Source organism: Corythoichthys intestinalis, chromosome 4 (assembly GCF_030265065.1).
Source record: "Corythoichthys intestinalis isolate RoL2023-P3 chromosome 4, ASM3026506v1, whole genome shotgun sequence".
Taxonomy (NCBI): Eukaryota; Metazoa; Chordata; class Actinopteri; order Syngnathiformes; family Syngnathidae; genus Corythoichthys; species Corythoichthys intestinalis.
The window spans coordinates 27,678,409-27,705,287 of NC_080398.1; the positions used below are offsets into that span (position 1 = coordinate 27,678,409).

The following is a 26,879-nucleotide window of genomic DNA, read 5'->3' on the forward strand; positions in this document are numbered from 1 at the left end:
CGGGACGGAAAAATGACATAGTTTCTGTACTACAGTGTATCACAAAAGTGAGTACACCCCTCGCATTTCTGCAGATATTTAAGTATATCTTTTCATGGGGCAACACTGACAAAATGACACTTTGACACAATGAAAAGTAGTCTGTGTGCAGCTTACATAATTGAGTTAATTTATTTTCCATAAAGCCATAATATCTAAACCCCTGACAGCAAAAGTGAGGACACACCTATGAAAAAATGTACATCTCTAAATGTCCAAACTGAGTACTGCTTGTCATTTTCCCTCCAAAATGTCATGTGACTCGTTACAGGAGTGCTGTCAGCATTGCTGCAGAGATTGAATAGGTGGGGGGGTCAGCCTGTTAGTGCCAAAATGTCATGTGACTCCTGTAACGAGTCACATGACATTTTGGAGGGAAAATGACAAGCAGTACTCAATTTGGACATTTAGGGATGTACGTTGTTTCTAAGGGTTGTACTCACTTTTGTTGCCAGGGGTTTAGATATTAAGGGCTATATTTTGAGTTATTTTGAGGGGAAAATAAATGAACTCTATTACCGTATTGGCCCGAATATAAGACGACCCCGATTATAAGACGACCACCTCTTTTTCAAGACTTAAGTTTGAAAAAAGACTTTTTGAACACCAAATTAATTTTTATACAGAAACGACCACGGAAAGCTTTTCTCTGACTGAGCATTTTTTAGGCGATCTTTTTGAGCTCTCCATCTCCGTACATTACACTCTGTGACACCATATTTCACAGCCGCTTTGCAGTTGTTTGAAGACACCGCCTCATTTATCACCATCAACTTGAAGTTTGCGTCATAACTTCTCCTCAGCTGCCGGTGTTCTGCCAAAATGTCCTACATCGGCGAAACGTCCTACATTAGTCGAATTTGACACCTAAATTACTACCGTGCGCTCTAAACTTGTTTTGTTTAGATGCATACAGGAATAACGTACTAAAGAAATGCCTGCAGAAAATACTTAAATGTAGTTATGTCAAATAAGGACGATTTAAATACGCTACGTGACTAATGTGGTCAACTGCTTCAAAGCTAACACAAAAAAACACAATGGTTAAAAGTATGAGAGGGTAATACATGCAAAAAGTATCTTTGAGGCTGTGAAAAGGTTCTAAATAACTAAATAAAAACAAAAATAGTGAGTACTCGCCGCTTCCAACCGATGTGCGCATGCGTGTGAATGCATATGCAAGCGCCCTGAGCATTGTGTAGGACGTTTCGCCGCGTAGTAAGGAATGGCCAAACACCGGTTAACCTGGCCAATCTTCGACCCACTTTTCTCCAAATTGTCGCGAAGTTTCTCCATTTTCGGTTATCTCTTCTATTACCGGTATTTTCTTCTCTTTTCCTTCTTACCACTTTCTTCTTCGTGTCAGGGGTTCGCTTTGGCCGCCCGAGTCGCGTTCAGCATTCGATTCATTGATGACTGGCGCCATCAAGCGTCGTGAATGGGTATATGTCTAGGCCGCAGTTTTTTTTTTTTTTTTTTTTTTTTTTTTTTTTTTTTTTTTAGACCGCAGTTATAAGACGACCTCCTCTTTTTCAATCTTATTTCAGTGCAAAAAACATCGTCTTATATTCGGGCCAATACGGTATATAAGCTGCACACAGACTACTTTTCATTGTGTCAAAGTGTCATTTTGTCAGTGTTGTCCCATGAATAGATAGACTTACTGTAAATATCTGCAGAAATGTGAGGGGTGTACTCACTTTTGTGATACATGTATGTTGCCAATGGGTGAGTCAGTGTGACATTTTCATATTGTAAATGGAGTAAGTCAGCTTGCATCGTAGCAGTGTTGGGTCATGTAACTCATGTACAATGTGTTGCGCCTCTCCCTCACTCTCCTCATCAGAGTTTAGGATTTGTTTAAAGTTTGGCTGCGCTCCATCTTGTTTGTTAGGAAACACATGGTAAGATTTGTTTTCTTATCTTAGCGAGAGAGAATATGAAATATTTCGTTAGCCTTTAAAGGTCTGTGTTGAGTGATTATCACACACTAACTCGTTAGCATAGCATTCGCCTTAGCATTAGCATCAATTTTAGTGTGGTGACCATCCTCTTGAATGCTCGGAAAACTTTTTTTCTCTGTGGGTTTATTTGAAAATATTTTATTACTTTTTCTGCTGAGTGTGTATTATCATCACGAAGTTGAAAATATTGTACTACTTTTTCTGCTGAGTATGTATTATCATCACAAATTGGCCGTTGTCCCCGTAGACGCTACAATATGTGCTCGACTGTGTATGTTCATTCCAAATATCCTTTATTTATTTTTGGACTAAAACCTATGAATTTTACAGAAAAAAACATTTTTGAGTAACTGTTGACTAAAACTAAATGAAATTTGTATGAGATTTTGTCGACCAACACTAGATGAAGACGAACACATTTTCAAATGACTAAAATATGACTAATAAGTATTTTCGTCCAAAAGACTAACACTGGGGAAAAAATTAAAAGGACTGCCAAAAACAAAACTGGTACAAACCATACGTTTTATGAAGTCAACATTTAAATTCCCTTAATTTTATATGCAGAATTAGTCAAAAATCTGTGCACAAGGTTTTTCTCTTCATTTCCCAGTTTGTTTAAGTTGCATCCTCTAGTGTTCAATCAATGGCTGCCACCCGTTACACTGCATCTTCTCCACTCCCCCCGCTGTTTCCATCATTTGCTCACAGACGAGTGGCCATCACATCGCCGTGACCTAAATGTGTCACGTCCCTCTCACTATGGCTCCCTTTCCTTCCCCCATTGCTTTCTTCTCATCGTATCTCCTCACTGTTTGCTCATTTCCAAAACAGCTGATGAGCAGAATACAGTGTGTCCGCATCATTATCAAAACCATTGGGGCAGTCACCCAAGTGGCTGAGCATCACTGTGTGTTATGCTGTCAAAAATGCCTCCAGTGTTTTCCAAAGGGAACAAATGAGCTTGGCCATATGGATGCGATTGCAAGTGATGCTGCTAAATGAGTGCAATGTTTTAAATAGATGATGGATTCAGAAACGTGGGCGCGATACGATGACAACCACATGCAAATAATAGAGATTATGGCTTTGCATGGCTATAAGGAAATAATTTCAGTGCCACTGACGGTTCTCTGCAAATTCATGATATATCAATAAAATGTCTTGTCTTAAATCTAGTCGGACTATTTTCTCTATCATCGTATTGTGAGTGTTAAATACTAGTTAATAAATGAATGTGAAAAAATATTCCACTTAGTTCAAGTAACTAGAAAATGCAATTTTCTTTGAAATTTTCTGGGGATACTTTGCTATGCTGGACAGTAAAGTTCAGCGATTCACTTCTTGTTGATTTAGGGGCCTTTACAGGTCACTTCCTGTTGATTTGGGATAATTCCGATTAGCTATAAGGAATTTAAAGGTCACACCATGTCAATTTTAGGTTACTTCACAGTACTGATTTTAAGGAAATTATGTGTCACTTCTTAATTACAAGTATTTCGGGCAAGGGTGAAAGTGGCACAATTTCTTGCCGGAACTCCCCGACCCCCGATGTGAAGGTCGCCACGGAGCCAGAAATGTGATTTATTTATTCATTTGTTTGTTTCTTTTTTTTTTTTTTTTTTTTGGGGGGGGGGGGGGGGGGGGTCAAACCTCTTAAACTACTGAAATGCAAAGAAAACTTTTAGCACAGTTATTTCTATTACCCATAGAAAAACTGATTTTCATTCAAAATTGTATTTTTTTCAATGATTTGCAAAATAAAAGTAAACAAAAACAGCAATAAACCCAACCTCCATCTCCTAAATTTTATTTTCCCTCATTTCCTCACATACCAAATGCCATATCTCAATTTTAACTACTTAAGAACATAGGATGCTTATTAAAATTTAAGTTAATGTAAACATTTACTTTTTCTTTTTTCTTTTTTTTTTTTAATAACAAACATATAAGTAGGCCTGTCGCGATAACAAATTTTAGTGTGCGATAATTTATCTTATAAACTATTGCGATATGCGATATTATTGCGCCCCCCAAATTTTTTAAAACCATTTTACAATAACACAGTGAGAATATAGTATATATTAATAGATCAAGTACACCCATTTAAACGCGATAAATATTTACTCTTAAATCCAAAAATACTTTTTAAGAAATCACAACTATAAACAATAGACCATGCCTCTTAAGTAAAAGACAACAATATTAATACCGCACAGAAACACAGCATAAATAAAATGTGTTTTTCAAGAAAAAAAAATTGCACTTAATAACTTAAGCATTTAGGCAAATGAAAACTGTTCCATAGGGATGCAACGATACAGTTAAGTCACGGTTCGGTACAATTGTCAAAATGGGGGGACACAATTTTCGATCCGATTCAATACATTTAATGCCTTGAAAAAAAAAACAATTTTTTTTTTTTTTTTTTTTTTTTTTGCTAACGAGCAAAAATTAAATTGCCATCATATAAACATGCGTTTTATTGCATAATATTTATGTGCTGAAAAATCTGAAAAAGTTTTGTATAAATGTGCTGAGAACAATTTTTACTGTTTGTAAAGTGAGGCGGGGCACACTGTTGATTGCTACAGCTCTCTTAGCAGCTATGTTTACTACATGAGCAAGACATGCTATTTGTGGTCCGAATCCATCTGTGTCACGTACTGAAATAACAATATTTGCAACATTATCTATAGTCACTGGTATGGATTGATTTGGCCTTCAAAACTTCCATTCAGTCATGACAGTTTAGAATTCATCGATGTAGTATATGGACTACGTGTCCCATAATCACTCTTGGCTCACGTAGCCAATGGCATGGGACATAGCACATCTAGTTTGCTATTTCATGATATCTAGTGTGTGCCTGCATTAAAAAAGTTGGCAAACGCCGCTGAAGACACATCTGCTCATTACTGCACAACACAGCATATGACAATCGGCTTTCATAAACAGGTCGAGTTTGAAGCACAGCGCTCTTAATTTGCTACTCAATGTTCATCAATTCCGTTCAGCTGTCGGTTGTCAAAGCGAGGTTGTTCGTAGCAGACAAGTCGGTAACAATGTTTTGGCGGACTTTGTTGTAAATATCCGGCGTTGTGCCGAAAAATAGACGCCCCGCGTGAAATGTCACCCCTGACGGGAGCGCCCGGGTATACGTTGAACAATAGGATATAATGGGAACAATTGGCGCTATTTTTTGCCGGACCTGGAACGAAGATGCATTTTGCGCAGTTGGTAACAAAGAATCCGAACTTTTAACAGCACGTCTGCTGCATGCGCGCACGCACGTGCACACGAGGCGATAAATCGCACCGGAAAAATTACCGCCTTCATTTTTATTTATCGTGCGATAAATGGAATTATTGCATATTGCGACAGGCTTACATATAAGTAACATACATTCAGAAAAATAAGTACAAATGACTTATATTATGCAGAGTGAAATGAAATATATTTTGAAGATTGTGCAAACATTTACTTTTTTTTTTTTTTATCATAAGGAAATGAATAAGCAGCCTAACATAAATGAACAAATACAAGTCCAAAGTGCACATTGACAGCTAAGATGTTCTTGGACCTCCCCATCAGAGCATAAAAAACTAGATATGATAAATAAGTCTCCTCAACTCTTTCGTTGCTCTTAAAGATTTGATCCATTTTATGTTGCATTGCCCTTTTTTTGTTCCATCAATTCAACAACCTTTTTTTTTTTTTTTTTTGCTGTTCCAGAAAACATGCACATTTGAACCAATCAGAGCTAACTATCTCTGCTGATCACATGTATGTCAGCCAATTGAACGGATAAATGAGTCCAGGCGTTTTGCTTTGCTGCGTGCATTCGCACATTGACGTGACTCATCATCGTCAGACTCCGATAACTGCAGCAGCTGGGGAAACCTCCATGCCGTCCGTGGAATACAATAAACAATAAATATTGGTGGAAACGGATTACGCTACACAAGCACTTTATTATGCTTGTTGTTAACACGTGTAAATCTGTGTATATATGTAAATCTGATGTTGGTAGATTGTTTTCTTCTTGAAGATGAAATGCATGTGTGGCATTTTACTATTTTTTTTTTTTCTGTTGCCGTCATATTTTCGGAATCAAAGCACCGTGTACGGGAACAGCATTCCGGCCCTGAATCTTATACCAGAACTGCGTTCTGGACCTGAATCTTATACCGGAACTGCGTTCCTGACCCTTCTGGCCCACTTTCACCCCTGATTTCGGGTGATTACTTGTAAATTTGGGGGCATATAAGGGGTGACTTCTTGCTGATTCTGCGTCACTTCTTGTTAATTGTTATTTTGTATAATTGTTATTTTGAAGCACTTGTTATTGATTTTGAGGTGTTTACAGGTCACTTCTTACCAATTTTGGGCCACTACTTGTTGATTTTGGGGCATCTTTGGGTCTCTTTGTTGAAATTTTGGGGCATTTATAGGTCACTTTCTGTTGGTTTGGGGTAACGTCAGTTAGCTTTAGGGAATTCTAACTGTGGGTCACTTCCGACTGATTTTGAGGAAATTACATGCCACTTCTTATTGATTTTGGGTCACTTCCTGTTGATTTTGGGGTATTTACAGGTCACATTCATCCGTATTGAAGGTGTATAGTTATTTCATTTAGATGGAAATACTACTTTTAATTTTTATTAGGTCCATACATCTGAAAGTTGGTCTTTTTGTTTTTACTGAAATCAAGCAAAAACAAATGTTTTTATATGGATTTTTGAACCTTCTTAAACTGAGAAAATATCTGACACATTTACTTTTTTGGGCAGCCAAATCTTTGCCAATGTTATTTATATCCTTTGTAAACAGAAAAATCCAAATCCAGGCTTATCAGCCGTTCTGCCCACTGTTCATCATTCCACATGATGACATGATTATGTGAATCAGGCTCACCCAAGCAGGCAGATCCATTTAGGTTCGGTTCATAGCCCTCATCGCAGACGCATCCGCCGACCGGCACCATCCACTCGCCCTCAGCATTGCAGTGCATTCGAGGCCCGCTGGACCCTTGGGACTTGCTGTGGGGGACGCATGCGCCGCCCACGGGCACCAAAGCCGTGGCTTCTGCTCCGGAGGGGGTGGCCGGATAGGATGCCAAGTAGAGGCTGGTGGCCGGGCAACGACGGTAGAAGACCGACACCCCCATGAGGGAAACGCAGGCCCCGCTGTCCACGATGGCCAACACGAAGCTGTAAGGAAGCGTGGAGAAAATGTGCTGAAGTCAGACATTATGAATTATTAACCAGATGATGAATATGGGTAAATTTCACTTTCATTCAAAAAGTTTTACAGGAAGAAAGCTATATTTTATTGCTTTCTAGAATTAATGCAATCATAACATTTTTACGATCAAATAAAAAGGCAAATAGAACTATAAATATGTGTACTGAATTTAGTCTGTTTATAGATGTAATATATGAACAAGTAAAGCCTTATTTTCTCTTTCTTTTAATCCTGTAGAGAGCTCTGTAAAAATCTTCGGTTAAAGTTAAAGTACTGATTCAACCTATTTACTTACGTAAAAATGTATCAGAACTAAAAAAAAAGTACTGAAGCTCTTGGAGAAGTACTATGCAGATACTTTCGGGGAAAGGGATGGCAGAAGTGATTGATTGATTCAAATCAATATACTCAATACTCAAGCAAAAATAATCAAGTACCAGTGTACTCATGTAAACAAAAGTACTCACATTTTGTGCTGTACTAAAAGTAATACATGTACAAAGATTAAAAGTAATAACATTGATTTAATTCCAGTAATTAAAGAATATCGAATATCAGAGATGACCAACTCACAGTACATACAGTATGCAAGCACTTAAAATCATAATAATAATAAAGAGCCTAGTAGTAATTATTGATTCAACTCATTGACTGAAGTACAAATGTAAAAGAGTGAAAAAAAGTACTAAGTACTTAAAGAAGTACTATACAAATTAAAGATGTCCCGATTACATCATTTTCAAAGTATCGGAATCGGCAAAAAAATATCGGACATGCCTTTTTTTAATATATATATATATTTTTTAATTAAATAGTTTTCTAATTGTATTTAACGTTACAGACAAAATGTCTTACACTCATCCAGAGTCTTTAGTTTTGGCTTAAAGTAGGGCTATCAAATTTGTCGCGTTAATGGCGGTAATTAATTTTTTTTAAATTGATCACGTTAAAATATTTAACGCATGCGCTGCACGACCTACTCACGCATTGTCGCATTCAATCTATAATGGCCGTTTTACCAACTATATATAGAGCTAAAAGGCAGCGTAAAATGAGTAGAGTGAATTTTGGCTGCCTTTGGAGCCTTTTTTTAAAGCCTTTAAATTCCTCTCTCAACAATTAGTAATATCGTGGGAAGCAATGTGGGGAAGCAAGGTAGAAGTTGATCTTTTTCTTAACACCCTATTTTATTTCCCAACGCAGAGAAGATATGTATATCAATTGGTGCCACCTACGCACAGTCATGGTTGCACTTCCCATCATGCATTTGGGCAGAACAGTTAAATGGCTACAGTATCATTTACTGAAAGCTCAACAAATACACTAGATGGCAATATTTAGTCACAATATACAAAGTCACATTTATCCCTTAAGAATTAATAAGTCTTTCAATCCGTGGATCCCTCTCACAGAAAGAATGTTAATAATGTAAATGCCATCTTGAGGATTTATTGACAAAATAAACAAATACAGTACTTATGTACTATATGTTGAATGTATATATTCGTCCGAGTTTTAAATTATCGGGAATGATTGGAATTGAATCGGGAGAAAAAAAAAAAAAAAAAAAACAATCGGATCGGGAAATATCGGGATCGGCAGATACTCAAACTAAAACGATCGGGATCGGATCGGGAGGAAAAAAACATGATCGGAACAACCCTACTAATAATATTAAAGTACCAGAACTTAAAAAGGTATTCCCACACAGTACTTAACTCTTACAGTGCCATTGGCTTCTTAGGTATGGCTCTTTTCATCCATCTGCCGTGAATTTAAATCAGCTTATTACCACTAGACGTCCAATCCATTTGAACTGGGTGAGCCCACCCAGACCAAATAAACTGGACGTCAATCGCTGTCAATAGCAGCGAATTAGTTGAGTACAGGTACTACAAGTGGCAGTAAAAGTGCCCATACTCTTAAGTAAAAATAATACTGTAAAAAAATATATATATAACTACAGAGTAAACTCTTGTGCTTAGGTAAATGTATAAAAGTAACGGGGGCAAAAAATAAGAAATAAAACTACTGAGGAAGAAGAAAAACTAATAAAATAAACCTGGTAAAACTTCAATATAAAGTAAATATTTGTCAGGGAAAAACACTCAAATATTGATATCGGCATGATGCATTAAGGTATAGTAAACAAGTATTTCCCAGTATGGCAGTGCAAGCCAGCGTCTTTACCCGTTGCGTGTGAGCGGGGCAAAACTGCGTGTCTTGATGTTGATGCGGCTGTATCTGTTGGGTTGGTACTGATGCGGTGAACTGGGCTCCACTTTGGAAAAACTCTTGTCTGCGGCGATAGTGTCAATCTTCACCCAGCCTTCCCTGCTCTCCTTCTCACCGTTGGAAGGCTGCGCACAGAAACAAACAACAACAAAAAACTCAGGAGTATTTAAGAACTTGACAAAAAGGTAAAAGGTATGCAATAAAATTAACAGGTATAAATGTTGGAATATTTCTACTAATGAAGCATGTAATGCTATACATAAATAATATTGCTGTTGTCTTTTCAGTGTTAAAATACAAATGTCAAAAAATAAGAATGACTGGCCATCTGTATAACACAGATTATAACTGCAATGCACTTCATTTCAAAGAATTATTTTAATTATTTCAATTGTTTTATTGTTTGGTGTCTTCAATATTGTCGCCCTTTTAGCCTCATTAAAATTGTTAGTACTTTAATTCTACAAATTGTTCAGGTTTTTGTGTTCCCTGGTAAATTGGGGGGAAAAATTAAGAAGGTGTCATTAAAAAAAAAAAAATAAATAAAATAAAAGGCATCATGATAACAATGCATATAAGTAAAAAAAATGGTGTAAATGTATGTATAAGTGTATGTATGTATATGTGTATGTAGCTATGTATGCACAGTATGAATGTATTTATTATTACTGACTGAACAGAAAATATATTTGATGTGCATATTTATTTTTATTACATTTACTTTGTACAGTACATGAAATCTGTGAATGTTTTTTTTAAATATTATTATTATTTTTTTTTTAACCAAAAATGCACCACCTACCACATCAACAACTATAATACTAAGAGAAAAACAGTCGGAATGTTTTGTTCCTCACAAAATAGGAATTCATTGTTGTATACTGTATATATATTTTTAATAGGGGTGTAACGGTACACAAATATCTCGGTTCGGTACGCACCTCGGTTTTGAGGTCACGGTTCCGTTCATTTTCGGTACAGTAAGAAAACAAAATGCAAAATATAAATGTGCTAGTAGTTTATTACACACTTTTGTTCAACAATAGGAACATCAGCCTATACAAAGCTAGAATTCTGCTCAAAAAGTAGCAGGTATTTAAAGACAATAATCCAACAACAATTTGCCTTTCAGCCCCTGCGTATTGGTCAGCTTTCTTTCCTAAAGAAAGAAGAAAAAAGAAGTCCTGTGCTAAATAGAAAAGCAATCCCAATGACAAAGATTTTAACATGTATTTTACAAATGAAATGCCTCAATGAATCTTTTTTTTTTTTTTTTTTTTTTTACTTATGAATGGTTTTCAAAAGCTTTATTGGTGGATTTTCTCAAGTTAAATCGCCACACAGAAATCAATAAATTTAATTGTGTAAGCAGGATCTGTGTATTATTCTCTATTATTTAATTACAGGTATTTTAGCTCATTTCAATTTATTTTATTTAAATGGGATATTATTTATTTTATTATGTGTTTATATTTTACAAATGTGATGTAATATTCATTTATATTGTATATGTTATGTTGTATAACTTTAGTTCCTATGTGAATATTAGTTCCTACTTGTTTTGTTGTGGTAGGAGGGTTTTGTATTGAACACGGGGCCATGTTGGTTATTATTATAGCAGAGAAGACAGCAGTAAATCAACAAAGACAAGTCAACTGTGCCCCGATCTACCACTCAAGAGATCTGATGGACTCAAAAAGTGGGTTACGATTGCATATTAGTTTGAAAATCGACCGGATCCACCGTATTCTTACACGAGTGACTTCTGGTCTGCCCGATCCTATCTAGTAGTATTGACGCAGGAGGGCCGCGTCTCGCGTCAAATAATAAACTCTGCCGTTCTTTTCGCGTGCGTCGCGTTGAGCCGCTTCTGGGACACGTCTAACACGCGGCCGAACTGCGACTGGTGTGCATTGGCTGATCGATCACTGCGTCCTCGCGGCGGCCACGTTGTCGCGCCGTTGACGTTTCTGGGTTATATATTGTCCGTGTTGGTCCTCATTATAGCAGAGAAGACGGAGTAAATATAGTCTACACAAAGAAACTGTAACCTGATCGACTAACAGCCTTGAAAAGTAAGGGTTACATTACGTCAGAAACTCGTTTGGTATGCCTCCGTTCCAAACCGAGCACCCCGTACCGAAACGGTTCAATACAAATACATGTACGTTACACCCTTAATTTTTAACTTAGCCACCAAAACCACAGGCTCGCTCTACTTTTTACATCCAAAGTGCAGGGAGAAGGCAAATCATCTTGGTTAGAGAAATGTCAGTAGAAATCAATATTATTTCCCATTCGTCATGAAATATTGATAGATTTAATCCTGACTAGAGACCACCTTACCCAACTAAAAAGGAAGACAGTACCTCCCTACCCTCCAATAAAGCCTTGTAGGAAACATACTGCGGAAATTTTTCAAGCTAGACATGAAGTGAGTCACTAAAATCTTGATTAAACACAAGCAGGCCGCAGCGGGAGGTCATGTTCAAGCCCTCTTGTCGACTTCCAGCGCTTCCTGCTCCTCATCAGGCTTTGATTTGCATCTTTAAAAAAGCATCTCAGCTCCTCTTCACAAATACCACACATCCCACCCAGCAGAGATCACGACGGCACATGTACTTGGGTCTCAAAAGGTCTCAAAAGGGACTGAAAAAGCAAAGAAAACGTCTTAGAAAACTAAATAAAACATCTTTGCTCAGACAGCGACAGCCACTTAGAGGCAATTAGCCGGACTGAAGTGATGTTTTCCGAGGCGACAGCGACACGTTCCTGTATCTTGTGAATCGGAGCTTATTAGCTTCAGTTCAGTGTGATGTAAGCCGTCGTCTCCTCTCGGCAAGAACGTAAATAATTAGGGTGATTAGACGATTACTTATTTGTATAACAAGGGTGACATTAGCGTGACAACAGTCGATGTCGCGTGTTATTGCTTTTAAGGTTACCGTTTAAACGGAGGCGTTAAGTCATTGACTGCCATTGGCGGCGTTGTACTATGTAAATAGTCCCTTGCTGCCATTGACATCTATCGCTGTCAATGGAAGCTAATGAGTAAAGAGCAGTGGAACATATTCATCATATTCATGCCAGCGGGAAGAATCTTTTTGAACACAACTTGATGTTTTTTTTCATTTACTCGAAAAAATATATTAGATTTAAAAAAAGAAAAAGGAAAAAAAAACTAAATGTTCTCGTTCAGATTTTTTTTTTAATTTTCACATATTATTTTAATGAACAGTAAATATTGTATTTATATATTTATTATAATGCTAATTGATTTTAAATCCTACATATTTTAAATAAAAAGGGACAAATTAAATATTTTTTTCCGTATTTATTTTAATTTGGTTTATTTTTGTTTTTAAAAAAAGAAACAGTAAATATTATTTTGTATTTATCTGATTTTTTAAAGGTATTCAGGAATTTTTAATTGAAAATATGTTTATCAATAATATTTTCAATTAAAAATACAAATAAGAAAAACACATTAAATATTCTGTATTTTAATTATTTTTTTTAAATATATTTTTATTCTATTTTTTAGTTTCTTATCAACAAAAAATATTCTTTTATTTTTTTAAATTTAATTTGATATAATCTATTTCAAAATGTAGATATTTTAATTATATACAGTAAATGAAACCACAAATATTTTCCTAATTTTATTTTTTAAAATATGTTTAAATTTGTAAAACAAAAGAAAAAAAAGTCAATATTCTCCCCTAAATTAATTTTTAAAACTTTTTTTTCTTAACTTTTAATTGACAAAAAAGGTAATTGCTAATATCCCTTCCAGTTCTAATGGATTGGGCATCTATCCAGTTGTGGAATGTAACAAAGTAAAATGACTTTGTTACTGTACTTACTGTAAGTACATATTTGTGTATCTGTACTTTACATGAGTACAAATATGAAGTGGTACTTTTTACTTTTATTTCACGACATTTTACAGCATGTATTTGTACTTTTTAACTCCACTACTTTTCAAACTGTCGCCTGCTTTACACGTTAGTTTTGTCTGTTTTCTGTTTTCTCATTGTGAATTGATAGTTTTGTTTTCATGCCTCTGGCACAATCTATAAGCCCCATGCAACTATACCCTAATTGAGCACTAAAGGCAGCAACACGAGTACAAGCAAGATTAGGCAGCTGAACAAGATATTGACCAACAGAAACAAACAGTGAGAGCAGTGCACCTTCAGACAGGTGCGCCACACATTTTGTACAAAAGGTGGCGGTATGCACCTGATCAGTTGCTTGCAATCCGCCATTAGGCTACATTTTGGAGTGTTTGAGCTTGTCAAGCTTCTGTTTACAGTGCAGTCAATTTTATTGTTTAATTTTTCCATTCTGCACAGTTTCAAATAAAATGTTCTTTCTTTGAATATTGACTCAGATCATTGAGTATTTAAAAAAAAAAAAAACAAACAGTTTTTGTCATCACGTAAAAGACATACACATAAAACTGTCTATAGAAACGTCTCAACTCCTCTCTCAGGTCCTTAGCAGTGTTGTTAATAACGGCGTTACAATATAACGGCGTTACTAACGGCGTTATTTTTTTCAGTAGTGGGTAATCTAATTAATTACCTTTCTCATCTTGGCAACGCCGTTACCGTTACTGAGGACGGAAAGGCATGCGTTACTATGCGTTATTATATTGGTCGAAAAGTCTGAGGGAGACGGACACACCGAGAAGACAGCGCAGAGCAGGATTGGGGAGGAGGCAAGAAAGTTGTGATGCCGAGCAAACGCGATGCTAGGTAGCTCCAATAATACATGTTGTAGCCGATAGCCTACAAACTACGCCCGCATGTTATGGTAGATATGGTAGACATGGTAGATATCACATGTACTGTATATAGATATAACTAGATGCAAAATGACAGACACGGCACTAGATGCGTTAGTAAACAGCCGCCATCTTAAAGCAGTAGACTTTTTAGGACGGCTCTGTTGTAGAGAACCTTCCTAGCGAACCTAAGTAACTTTTTATCTAAAATACTTCTAAATCGGCAAAATCTTGACTTGAATCTATCTTTAAATGATGAAACAGTTTTTAAAATTTTCATATGTCGAAAGTAGAGAGAAGGGAAGTAATGCAATAATGGGAGCAATTTTAATAACTTGTAAGCAGGAATTGTGCATTATTATTATAATTTCATTATTGGTGTTTTGGCTCATTTCCAATTTATTTTATTTATATAGGCTATCATTTATTTTATTATGCATTAATATTTTCGAATGTGATGCTTTGTTCATTCATATTTAATATTTTATGTTGTATAATTTTTGTTCCTAGTTGAATATTAGTTCCTCCTAGGTTGTGTTGTTAGAGGACGTGTTTAAGTGTAACACGAGAGTTCCTGGCGCCGCGCTGCGAGAATAAAGACGCAGAGTTAAGACTGTCCTGCCGTGTCGGTCATTATTTTAGTAGAGAAGACGGAGTAAAGGTACCACAACAATTAAACTGTAACCTGATTGACCCACAGCCTAACAGCAACGTAAGGGTAAGGGTTACAAACTTTTAACAGCTGATTCAGGGTAAAGGGTAAATTAGGGTAAAGAATTGGGCTCGGGCCAATTGTACCAAAATCCTTCACAAAAAACTTCACGTAGTGTGGCCAATGTTTTTTTGTTTTTGTTTTTTTTGAGGGAAAAAAAAAAAGTAATTATCACCAATTACTTTGCCAAGTAACTAATTACTCTTACATTCAGATAATTGAGTTACTAACGCAATTACTTTTTGGGAGAAGTAATTTGTAACTATAATTAATTACTTTTTTTCAGTAAGGTTAACAACACTGGTCCTTAGTGCGTCTAACATCACTCATTCTACATCAAAGATAAAGAATACTGTATATGACAAGCTCACCTCAGCTGCCCAAGTCCTCTCAAGTTCCCGCTGGCTGTCGGCCTGCTTGTAGTACAAGGTGAGCGTCTCTCGGCAGGTGGGCGACGGGTTCCGCAGGCTGGCGCAGTCTCGTACTGAGAAGCGCAGGGTAACGAAGACCCGCGGTGCGGCATGGCGGAACAGGAAGGGCGTGGCCAACCAGTTGTCTTTAGTCCGAGTATTCTGATTGACGTTGCACACCTCGAACGTCCGTATGAGCTTCCCGCGGTCGTCGAGGACGCTCACTTCATCCCACTGGAAGGTTGCAAATAAACATTGGAGCTGTAAAAACACTTTTAAAACGACAGAGTGGCCACTGGCCAGAGCCGAGATTCACGGAGTCAGGCAATCACAACTGTTTAATAATGTAGCACGGGCTGTGAGCGCTCGAGGCAAGTCAAACTATTTAGGCCTTTTCTCCCTTAAGGGCCACTGTCAGTTCCCTTGTGTCCGGCAATGTATAAGTTAGCCAAAACAAACAAGTGTGCATGTAGTTTATTAGCCAACCCTTGTCCAAATGTTTCTTTTGTTTAGTCCTTGATAATAAATTACAAATCGGACTTAAATCAGTTTAGGTTATAACACAGAAAATGAAGAAACATAATATGAGTGAACCTTCCAGGGCCTACAAAGATTACCCTGAAAGCACATTAACGACTCATGCAAGGAGTGACAAAAAAAAAATCGGAACAATTTTTTAAATAATTAATTATTGTTGTATTTTTTAAATAGTTATTGATAAACATATAAATTATTTCAATGGTTATAGAAGGTGCATTTTAAAAGTAAAATTAATAAAAACTAGTGCTGCAACAATTAATCTATTAACTCAAGTAATTCGATTAGAAAAAAGCCTTGAATCAAATTTTGCTGCTTTGAGTATTCGTTTAATTAGAGTGGCGTTGTAACGGTTAGTTTTGAAAGTATTTGCATTTAGTTTTATTGATTTGGCAGTGAACATGACATAACTCATTTAACACGGCTGAATCCAGCTACTCCCTGTTAAGACCAATATAAGGTAAGTTTTTATTTGAGCTACCGTAATTTCCCGAATATAAGGCGCACCCATGTATAACCGCGCGCCCCAAATTTACTTGTAAAATCTAGGGAAAATGATTGTACTAGTGTATAACGCACACCCTAATTTTAGCACCAATAAATAAAAAAATACAAGAAAACAGAGCTTGTGTACAGATACAGAAATGTCATTTTACTGACTGGTGAAACACAGCACAAGCATAGCACATTGGTAGTTCAAAACATTACCGTAAACTGACAATATGCACGGTAATAATATGATCTGACAACTTCTCCGACTTATTAAAGGCTGCTGTATAACTTGATCAATTCATTATGATGAATAAATGTTTCTTCCATGGATTGACACGGTAAAATAAAAGTGAGGACCGAAGTCGGAAATCGGAACGAGCGCATCGCTACTGTAACAAGAGGTACTATTGTTATTTGGGTTTGAGTTTCCCGAGGGACATATATAGTTGACGGACACAGGAAGTCTGTGTTGTGTTACGTTTGTTATAGTCCGAGTTGCGGAGCTGCAATAAACGTTGACTCAAATGAGTTCAAGAAACTAAATTCTGTACTTTATGAAGAGTGAAAAAAGCTGAATTTAACACAGACGAAATCATTCGACTGATCAGAGTGTATTACCGAAACAAAATGGTGACGTCACGTACCGTAATGGTCGGCAACGGATTGCCGCATACGTTTCTTCAATTCAACATGGCCGTGTCAAAAAAAAAAAAACAAAAAAAAAAAAACGGTTTTTATTTATATAAATATATATATATATATATATATATATATATATATATATATATATATATATATATATATATATATATTATATATAATAATATATAATATAATATAATAATATAATATATATATTTCTGTCTCCATCCCTCTACCCGTGTATAATGCGCACCATGATTTTACAAGTTGATTTTGGGGGAAAAAAGTGCGCGTTATATTTGGGAAATTACGGTAATGTGTTTTTTTAATGCATTCGTGATTTATAGGTATAGTTAGGGTTTTTTTTTTGTGGGAAAATGTTTTGAACGATTTGTGGAGAGCATTGTTAAAAAACGTGAGCATTTTATAGCATTTAAGCTAGCGAACTTTTGCAATGCAAGTTAGCCAATTGTTCTTTTGTTGTACTTAGATCATCATTTACTCATTTTTTTTTATACCATTTGAGGCTAAACTCAGGTATTTTAATTTATTTTTAAATGAAAGTGCAATCCTGCATAGTTTGAAAAAACACTCAGGAATTTTATTTTAAAAGTGCAATCATAGCAAGCCTTTGTTTTACATACCTAAAATATATTCTGCAACGCATTAAATGTTCCTAATCTGATTAGTCGATTATTCGAACTAACTAGTTGAAAGATTAAACCACTACTAAAATAATTGATAGCTGCAGCCTGAAAAAAACAGAATTGCACTCTGGTTACAGCCCCAATCAAGACTCGAACGATGATTTATTGGTATAGTATTTAAGTCATTGCATGCAACTAACGGTGCTAGATGTCCAATGCATTTAAATTGGGAGGACTGTCCATGAATGCTCACTTTTCAGTGCCGTTGACGGTGCTAGACGTCCAATCCATTTCGACTGGGAGAGGGCGAATGAACGAACGCCCTCTCCAAATGGATTGGACATCTGGCACTGTCAACGGCAGCCAATGGGTTAGACTATGGGTTAGCCCTGTAACGTTTAAAAAAAAAAAAAAAAAAAATTATTACTAAATGAAAATGTTAAATAAGACACAAATAATATTTTTAAAAGTACTATAGTCTTATATAATATGCAATAATATTTAATAATAAATACAGTAACTTACTCAAATATGGTCATAGGAAATCTTGACGAAACAATAAGAAAGAGATTGAGAAAAAAAATTACAACAAATACAACTATTGACAATTATTGGAAGATGTGTATCTTGTTACATCTTTTATAAATGTAACAGAACAGATTTCAGATAGATTTGGGGCCACTTATTAGTTCAGGAAATGGACGACATGTTGTGATTGATGGAAAAATATCACCTATTTACCAGAACATTTTGACAAAAAATGTTCAGCCACTTGGGTATTGTAGTACCGAAACAAAACAGCAAGTCATTGTCTAAATAGCTTTAGCCACAATTGCAGACCTTGGAATTTCCTTCCATTTGCAATCTTTAGTGCGTAAACACAGGCCTGAGTATTGTATTGTATCATAAACTTAGGGCAATAGTCTCACATTTCTAAATCAGTTGACACTGTCGCGGGGTTTGAGCATTTCATTCATGAAGAAAAACTCAGCGGCGCGAAAGCCGTTTTTCTCAGTAACAATTGGGAGTTGAGTCCAAATGTGAAAATTCTGTCCCTTGGGTTTCACTTCACCAATTATCCACTGCAAGCGTGAAAAAGGCTCATCTTTAATCCCGTGTAGTACTCAGTCCTTTCCCTCTTTTTCTTTTATAGAACTGAAGAATAATGTATTAGGCCTCATCGTCATGCCACAATGGCAAGCAGAATGGGTGGGGGCGGACAAAAGGTCCTAACACCCAATCACAGCCAGTGCAATGAGTTGTGTTGTTGTCTTTGTACGCTTGTGACAAAAATCTGCACCATCGCACAACATTTGGTCCAATTATAATAATGATGAGGCGTAGATAGGAAGACTCGGCTGTGCTGTCACAATAAAAGGATTGTATTGTAATTTGCTTCGTTTGTGGTAGAGGGGGAATAAAAGGAAAGGAGCATGAACAAGTTCGCCTGCGCAATATATCTACAATTTTTTTTTACACGACTCTCCCCATGTGTACGGTTCTTGTTGGTTCTGGTGATGTCAAGGTGCTTCTTTACTCATTCTCTCCCTCTTCTATCTGAAACCCATGTCAACCTCGTTATCTTGGCAGTTGAGTATGCTGATTACGTAGCTCTTAAAGACCAGTCAGAACAAGTGCTTTGTGTGTAGAGGTTTTAGGAAAATCTCAATCCTTGAGAATGTAAGAAAAAAATACACTAAGAGCTAAATATAGATTGTGCCATTGGCCCAGTAGTCAAAATGCTCGACTGTTGCGGTGATGGTACCGGTTTGTTTTTTTCCCCCTCATCCATCCTCCATTCTTTTGTTTTCCTTTTCTTTTTTTAAATGTTTTATGTCATGTCTCATCCTGTATGCATGTGTCATTACTATTATTTGAGCGGGTTGTACTGAAACTGGAATGACATTTGATATCGCTATTCATGTGACATATTCAATGACAATAAAAGCTGTTTCTAACATTGGCCAAGTTAGAGCTTATGAAGGTCATTCCAGAATTGGAAGACATTTTGGCTTTCACGTTTCAGATTTTCTGCTACATATACATTAACCCTTTCAGGGCTGAGGCAGAGCTTAGTGGGGAGCTTGGGGTGCGACCGGGCTTGGGCCCGTCCAGGCCTCTAAGGGGCCGTTAGGGTGTAAAGTGGGCATGGTTGGGCGAGAGGAGGGTGAGCTGATGACAAGCTGAGCTGTAATATACAGGTAGGTATGTGTCGGTATGATATTCTGACGGTATGATAACCATATGCAAAATATCACGGTTTCATGGTATCACGGTATTGCAATTACAGCTCTAAAATGTGTTACTTTGAGATATCTGGGATAAAAAATAAATAAAAAAAATAAAAAAAAGAAATTCCATTGAACAGGATTTTTTTCCAAAACATATTAGCGAACTGGAGCATAAGTATAAGTTAAAATACATAAATATACATAAATAAAAAAACATAATACATAAATATACACTTACAGTGGGGCAAATAAGTATTTCGTCAACCACCAATTGTGTTCTCCTACTTGAAAAGATTAAAGAGGCCAGTAATTGTCAACATGGGTAAACCTCAACCATGAGAGACAAAATGTGGAAAACAAAAAAAACAAAAAAATCACATTGTTTGATTTTTAAAGAATTTATTTCCAAATTAGAGTGGAAAATAAGTATTTGATCACTTACAAACAAGCAAGATTTCTGGCTGTCAAAGAGGTCTAACTTCTTCTAACGAGGCTCCACTCGTTACCTGTATTAATGGCACCTGTTTTAACTCATTATCGGTATAAAAGACACCTGTCCACAATCTCAGTCAGTCACACTCCAAACTCCACATTGGCCAAGACCAAAGAGCTGTTGAAGGAAACCAGAGACAAAATTGTAGACCAGCACCAGGCTGGGAAGACTGAATCTGCAATAGGTAAAATGCTTGGTGTAAAGAAATCAACTATGGGAGCAATTATTAGAAAATGGAAGACATACAAGACCACTGATAATCTCCCTCGATCTGGAGCTCCATGCAAGATCTCACCCATGGCGTCAAAATGATAGCAAGAACAGTGAGCAAAAATCCCAGAACGATACGGGGGGACCCAGTGAATGACCTGGAGAGAGCTGGGACCACAGTAACAAAGGCTACTATCAGTAACACAATGCGCCGCCAGGGACTCAAATCCTGCACTGCTAGACGTGTCCCCCTGCTGAAGAAAGTACATGTCCAGGCCCATCTGCAGTTCGCTAGAGAGCATTTGGATGATCCTGAAGAGGACTGGGAGAATGTGATATGGTCAGATGAAACCAAAAGAGAACTTTTTGGGAGAAACACAGGTTCTCGTGTTTGGAGGAGAAAGAATACTGAATGGCACCCAAAGAACACCATACCCACTGTGAAGCATGGGGGTGGAAACATCATGCTTTGGGGCTGTTTTTTTGCAAAGGGACCAGGACGACTGATCTGTATAAAGGAAAGAATGAATGGGGCCATATATCAGAAGATTTTGAGTGAAAATCTCCTTCCATCAGCAAGGGCATTGAAGATGAGACGTGGCTGGGTCTTTCAGTATGACAATGATCCCAAACACTCAGCCAGGGCAGCAAAGGAGTGGCTTCGTAAGAACCATTTCAAGGTCCTGGAGTGGCCTAGCCGGTCTCCAGATCTCAACCCCATAGAAAATCTGTGGAGGAAGTTGAAAGTCGTGTTGCCCAACAACAGCCCCAAAACATCACTGCTCTAGAGGAAATCTGCATGGAGGAATGGGCCAAAATACCAGCAACAGTGTGTGAAAACCTTGTGAAGAATTACAGAAAATGTTTGGCCTCCTTTATGGCCAACAAAGTGTAAGTAACAAAGTATTGAGATGAACTTTTAGCGTTGACCAAATACTTATTTTCCACCATTATTTGCAAATAAATTCTTTAAAAATCAAACAATGTGATTTTCAGTTTTTTTTCCCACATTCTGTCTCCCATGGTTGAGGTTTACCCATGTTGACAATTACAGGCCTCTCTAATATTTTTAAGTGGGAGAACTTGCACAATTAGTGGCTGACTAAATACTTATTTGCCCCACTGTACGTTCAAAAGTTTGGGGTCTAAGCGACCCCAAACTTTTGAACCGTAGTGTATCATATGGGATTTTTCATTATGTATACTACGGTTCAAAAGTTTGTGGTCGCTTATACCCTAAACTTTTGAACGGTAGTGTATATAGAGATATATTCTAAATAAAATTAAAATAAATGCAATCCTTTAAGTGAGCCTAAACCCACAGCCACAGGTCAACATTATTACCATCAGAACAAAAGTAATTGAATTATTTTCCATAAAAAGCCTGTGTGTATGACTTGTATCATGCCTACATTACACACACACTCTCTATCTCAACACAGACAGTTGCCAGAGAGAAAAAAAACACCGTTTTACCACCACTAGGCACACTAAACACGCTGGAGTTAAATTTTGTAGCTGGTGGGAAAGGTTCATGACAGTGTTTACTAACCTTTAATTTTGTATAAATGCGAAACCATATTGGAGGTATTGCCTCCTCGGCAGCCACCCTCTGCAAACATGTTTTACATGTCGGTTGGCCCTTCTCCTCTAAGCCGTGGCCATCTGTAACTTTTCTGTAGCCGAAGTATTCCCATACCAGCGATTCAGTTTTCTTCAATGGGGAGGAAAAAAAAGTTCAGGACTTTCACCCCCTCCAGCCATCCTGTAGCACAGCTGACTCACTGACACTGAGCAACAACCAGTGGGGAAGGGTTGAGCCTTGCAGCTACAAGCGAGGGATTTCTCTATGCCTTTTTGGGACATAAAAAATAGCTAATACTTTAGGGACGGTATGATGGGAAATTTTTGCGCTTTTAAAACCTTGACGTTTTCATACCACGGTATACTTTGAAACCTTAATCATCACATGTCAATGTACAGGTAGTCCCAAGTTTACAAACGAGTTCCGTTCCTGCGCTTGTGATGTAACCCAGATTTCCGCGTGAATCGGAATTAAACCTTTAAATTCCTCTAAAGCAGGGGTGTCCAAACTTTTTGCAAAGGGGGCCAGATTTAGTGTGGTAAAAATGTGGGGGGCCGACCTTGGCTGACGTCCTTTACATAGAAAAATATTTTCAAGCAAATTTAAGTAAGCCATTATGTGTGTCACATTTGATTTATTATTATTTTTTAATTAATAATTTCAACAATCTCGCAACTAGCCTTTGTGGCATTCTCTTTCGACTCTCGGGCTCTTGCGAAATACTGCTGCTGTAAAATTAAACTAGCTTCAAGTTACTTCAATTTCTTGCTACGTATCTTCCCTGTAATCTAGTCGTACAAGTCAGTGTGTCTTGTTTGGTCATATCGCATCACATTGAACTCTTTAAAAACAGCGACTTTCCCTTTGCAAATGAGGGAGACACAGTTGTTGCGTATTTTAGTGAAGAAGTAGTCCAATTTCCACGTATTCTTGAAGCACCGGCCGTCGCAGTCAACTTTCTTTTTTTTGTGTTGATTGTCGCCATTTTAGAAAATTGGGAGTTAAAGGTCACACTGGGTAATGTTGCTTAGAGTGCTGCTGCCTTTTAGTGAGTAAATGATGAGCAGCATTTAGTGTGTAAGCTATTTCATATGCTGGTAGCAGTACTGCTGACCAATTTATTAAGTCTGTGTGTGGGCCAGACGTTATTGATTTTATGAAAGAGGCTGGGGGCCTGATGAAATTAGACCACGGGCCGCATTTGGCCCCCGGGCAGGACTTTGGACATGTCTGCTCTAAAACATGTATCAGTTAGCATCCGCACATCACCAAAAGCAATCACATTAAGCAATCACATTAACTCAGCCCAAGTATTCGACCACAATTAAAAATGCACAATAAACAGTACAAAAGAGCCTCTGGATTCTTCACAAGCAACAGATGTGCGAGCAGGCTGTCAGCTCCCTCACTCGGCTGCGCTCTTCCTCATGTGTGCGTGTGTGGGGTGGGCCTGTGTGTACATGCGCTCACGTGCGGAAGTACTACCTGCTCTACGCTTCCTGCGCCAAAATAAAAGCATGTATCACAAAACAAAAGTCAACATTTAAAACATACAAAAAACGACAATACTCAGGCGTCGTAAAATCGGTAGGGGTAGGTCATAACCCGGGGACAACCTGTAGTGTTTAATAGTGTTAAAATATCTCCGCCAGCCCCTTGGCCGGATGACTGGAGGGGCCCGCAAAAAAAAAAAAAAAAATCCACTGGCACCCCCTAAACAAACCAACGATCATCTTGAGAGGCCTGTAAAAGTGTGGAGGGGGCCCGCGAATAATTGTTCACTAGTAAGGGGGGGGGAGGGGGGGGGTCCTATTTATGCTCATCGCACCGGGGGCCCTTTTCACTGTAGTTCCGCCACTGTTTGAGGGACATCGGTCGCTACAGTGAACAGCTATACAAAAGACCTTGAATTCTTTATAGGGCAAGCGACAATTTTTGGTCATTGAAATTATATATATATTTTTAAAAAATATTTTTATAATTAATCTTTGTTGTTTTTTTCATACATTAATATTTTAAATAGTTATTATTAATAGTATTAATTAATACATTGTTAATAAGAAGATTAATGAAATTAAAATGAGTAGAATTATTTGTTTTTTTTTTTAAAACCAATTTGCAAGCATTCTATCCTCTTCATTTGCTTTATTTGAACTCAGGATACGTAAAACCACTCAGAAGATGTTACGTTTTATTTAGGGCTGTCAAACGATTAAAATTTTTAATCGAGTTAATTACAGCTTAAAAATTAATTAATCGTAATTAATCGCAATTAATCGCAATTCAAACCATCTATAAAATATACCATATTTTTCTGTAAATTATATATATATATTCTGTAAAATACATTGTTGGAATGGAAAGATAAGACACAAGATGGATATATACATTCAACATACGGTACATAAGGACTGTATTTGTTTATTATAACAATAAATCAACAAGATGGCATTAACATTATTAACATTCTGTTAAAGTGATCCACGGATAGAAAGACTTGTAGTTCTTAAAAGATAAATGTTAGTACAAGTTATAGAAATTTTATATTAAAACCCCTCTTAATGTTTTTGTTTTATTAAAATTTGTAAAATTTTCAATCAAAAAATAAACTAGTAGCCCGCCATTGTAGTCAATAATTACTTACACAATGCACATGGGTGCTGAAGCCTATAAAATCAGTCGCAGCCAAGCGCCATCAGAGGGCGGCAAAACTCCATAAAACACAATTAACAAGTGGGCATTTCACTCTACTGTCATTTAAATCTGTCTGAGCGGGACATGTGCGTTAATTGCGTCAAATATTTTAACGTGATTAATAAAAAAGATTAATTACCGCCCGTTAACGCGATAATTTTGACAGCCCTAGTTTTATTATTTTACAAGTTGGAAAATTTGAAACCCTATGGTCCTCTAATTCTGAAATCGCCCTTATGTACAAACAGTTGAAATTTGGGTCACTTGCATGTAAATGCCCGAATTATACAAAAATAACGCTGACATAACTGCATGATGACTTCCAGGTCTAAGCAGAAACTGCCTTTGTGGAACTAAAAGCCACAACTTTCACTTGTTTCCTGACCTTAGGCCCTTTGCGTCCCACTCCCCTCATGACACAAAAGGGACAGTTAAACACAAGGCAAAGAGGGGGAAGGGCAGATGATTCGTTGAAAATAGAAAAAAAATACGACGACTCATATTTTTGATTTGATTTGAACTGAAATGCCGGCGAGCCTCGTAATCCCTCTGGTGACAAAAGATAGGGAGGGGTGGCGGCTCAGACCCCAAACCCGGACACACTCGTATATTACCCCACATATGGACGTGATGGAGCAAAAGTGGGCCTTGTAGAAGCAATAAGGTGTCATAAGAATGTCACACGTGCTGGTGTGGAGACTCAAACCCAGAAAGAGAAAGATATATGGAGGAAAAAAGAAGATGAAGAGGAGGAAAGGGGGTTGCCCTGTCATTAAGAGCATGAAAACACAGAAAGGATGAAGAATATCCGTGTGCCCCGAAGCATAGGAAAATGATGGCATGTGGAGAGAAAAGTCAGCGAAGTATTTAGGAAAAAAAAGACACACAAACACGCACACACACATACAGACATGACTGATAATGCCCTTCCCCCATGATCTGTTTTTTTACTTATTGCCTTAAGTCATACAAGCACATCTCCATCTCATAAGCAAATCTGTGCTCGGACATTAACACTTACACACAAATTTGCACACGATCTATGGAATGAGACTGATGTCATGCATTCTTAGGATTTTAACTCCCACGGCACTAGATGTCCAATCCGTTTTAACTGGGAGAGGTATTCGCTGCCAACCCTCCCAGTTCAAATGGATTGGCACTGAAATCCAATCCATTTGAACTGGGAGAGGCTGGCAGTGGGATTAACGCCTGTCATTCTACGTAGAGGATAAATAATATATGACTTATATTCTCAGATACACTCTTACATGATCGCTGTCAGCCCTATAAATTCAAATGGATTGGGCTCTATTGCCTTCAATGGCAGCGAATGAGTTAAAAGACAGAAACATATTTTTTTAGGGGCCGTTTACATGGTGACTCTCCGAGAATACGAAAAATTTCAAATTTGCACTTATATTGGCCCGTCTCCATTCGAACAATGTCGCAATTCAGCATGAAAACGATGTAGTATTTATGCCAGGCGCTAGGGGGCAGTGCAGATACACAAGGCGACAGCGAATGATGCACTTTGACCCAAACAAAGTTCCTAAGCCCAGAAAAAAATATGCCCGCCCACTCGAAGCAATGGCATTTTTCTTTTGTTCAAAAAGGCACAAAAATGGAAACGTTCAACATTTAATTTAAAAATATTATTAAAACAGTAAATTAAAGCCGACATTCTGCCATATTTGCTGTTTAATGTTTATTAGCACCGCTGTGCAAGCAAAATGTGACGTGTACGAGTGCTGATGTTATCGGAGCGGTCTCGTGCCTCGGGAGCCTTTGATATGCATGCGGCGAAAGCCCACCTCAATCCCCCGCAATCGAATTCTTCCACTTTGGAGGAAGGATTCAGAATTTTTTGTCTTCGCCGACACCAAATGCATACGAGGACACTCCGCAACACAGTCATTGCGTCTTCATGTCGCAGAGTCGCCATGTAA

At 37.4% G+C, this 26,879-nt stretch overlaps 1 protein-coding gene across 3 annotated transcripts in view; it reads right to left on the reverse strand.

Annotated features, from left to right (window-relative positions):
* The window catches only part of ephb6 (eph receptor B6), a 118,722-nt gene that overhangs the window by 42,554 nt on the left and 49,289 nt on the right, over window positions 1–26,879 (reverse strand). For all 3 annotated transcript variants that reach the window (XM_057833618.1, XM_057833619.1, XM_057833617.1), the window contains exons 3-5: window positions 15,361–15,633; window positions 9,441–9,610; window positions 6,921–7,216 (exon numbers count right to left, since the gene is read on the reverse strand). In XM_057833618.1, the coding sequence (XP_057689601.1) occupies window positions 6,921–7,216; window positions 9,441–9,610; window positions 15,361–15,633 (739 nt within the window). The remainder of the gene's footprint in view (window positions 1–6,920; window positions 7,217–9,440; window positions 9,611–15,360; window positions 15,634–26,879) is intronic.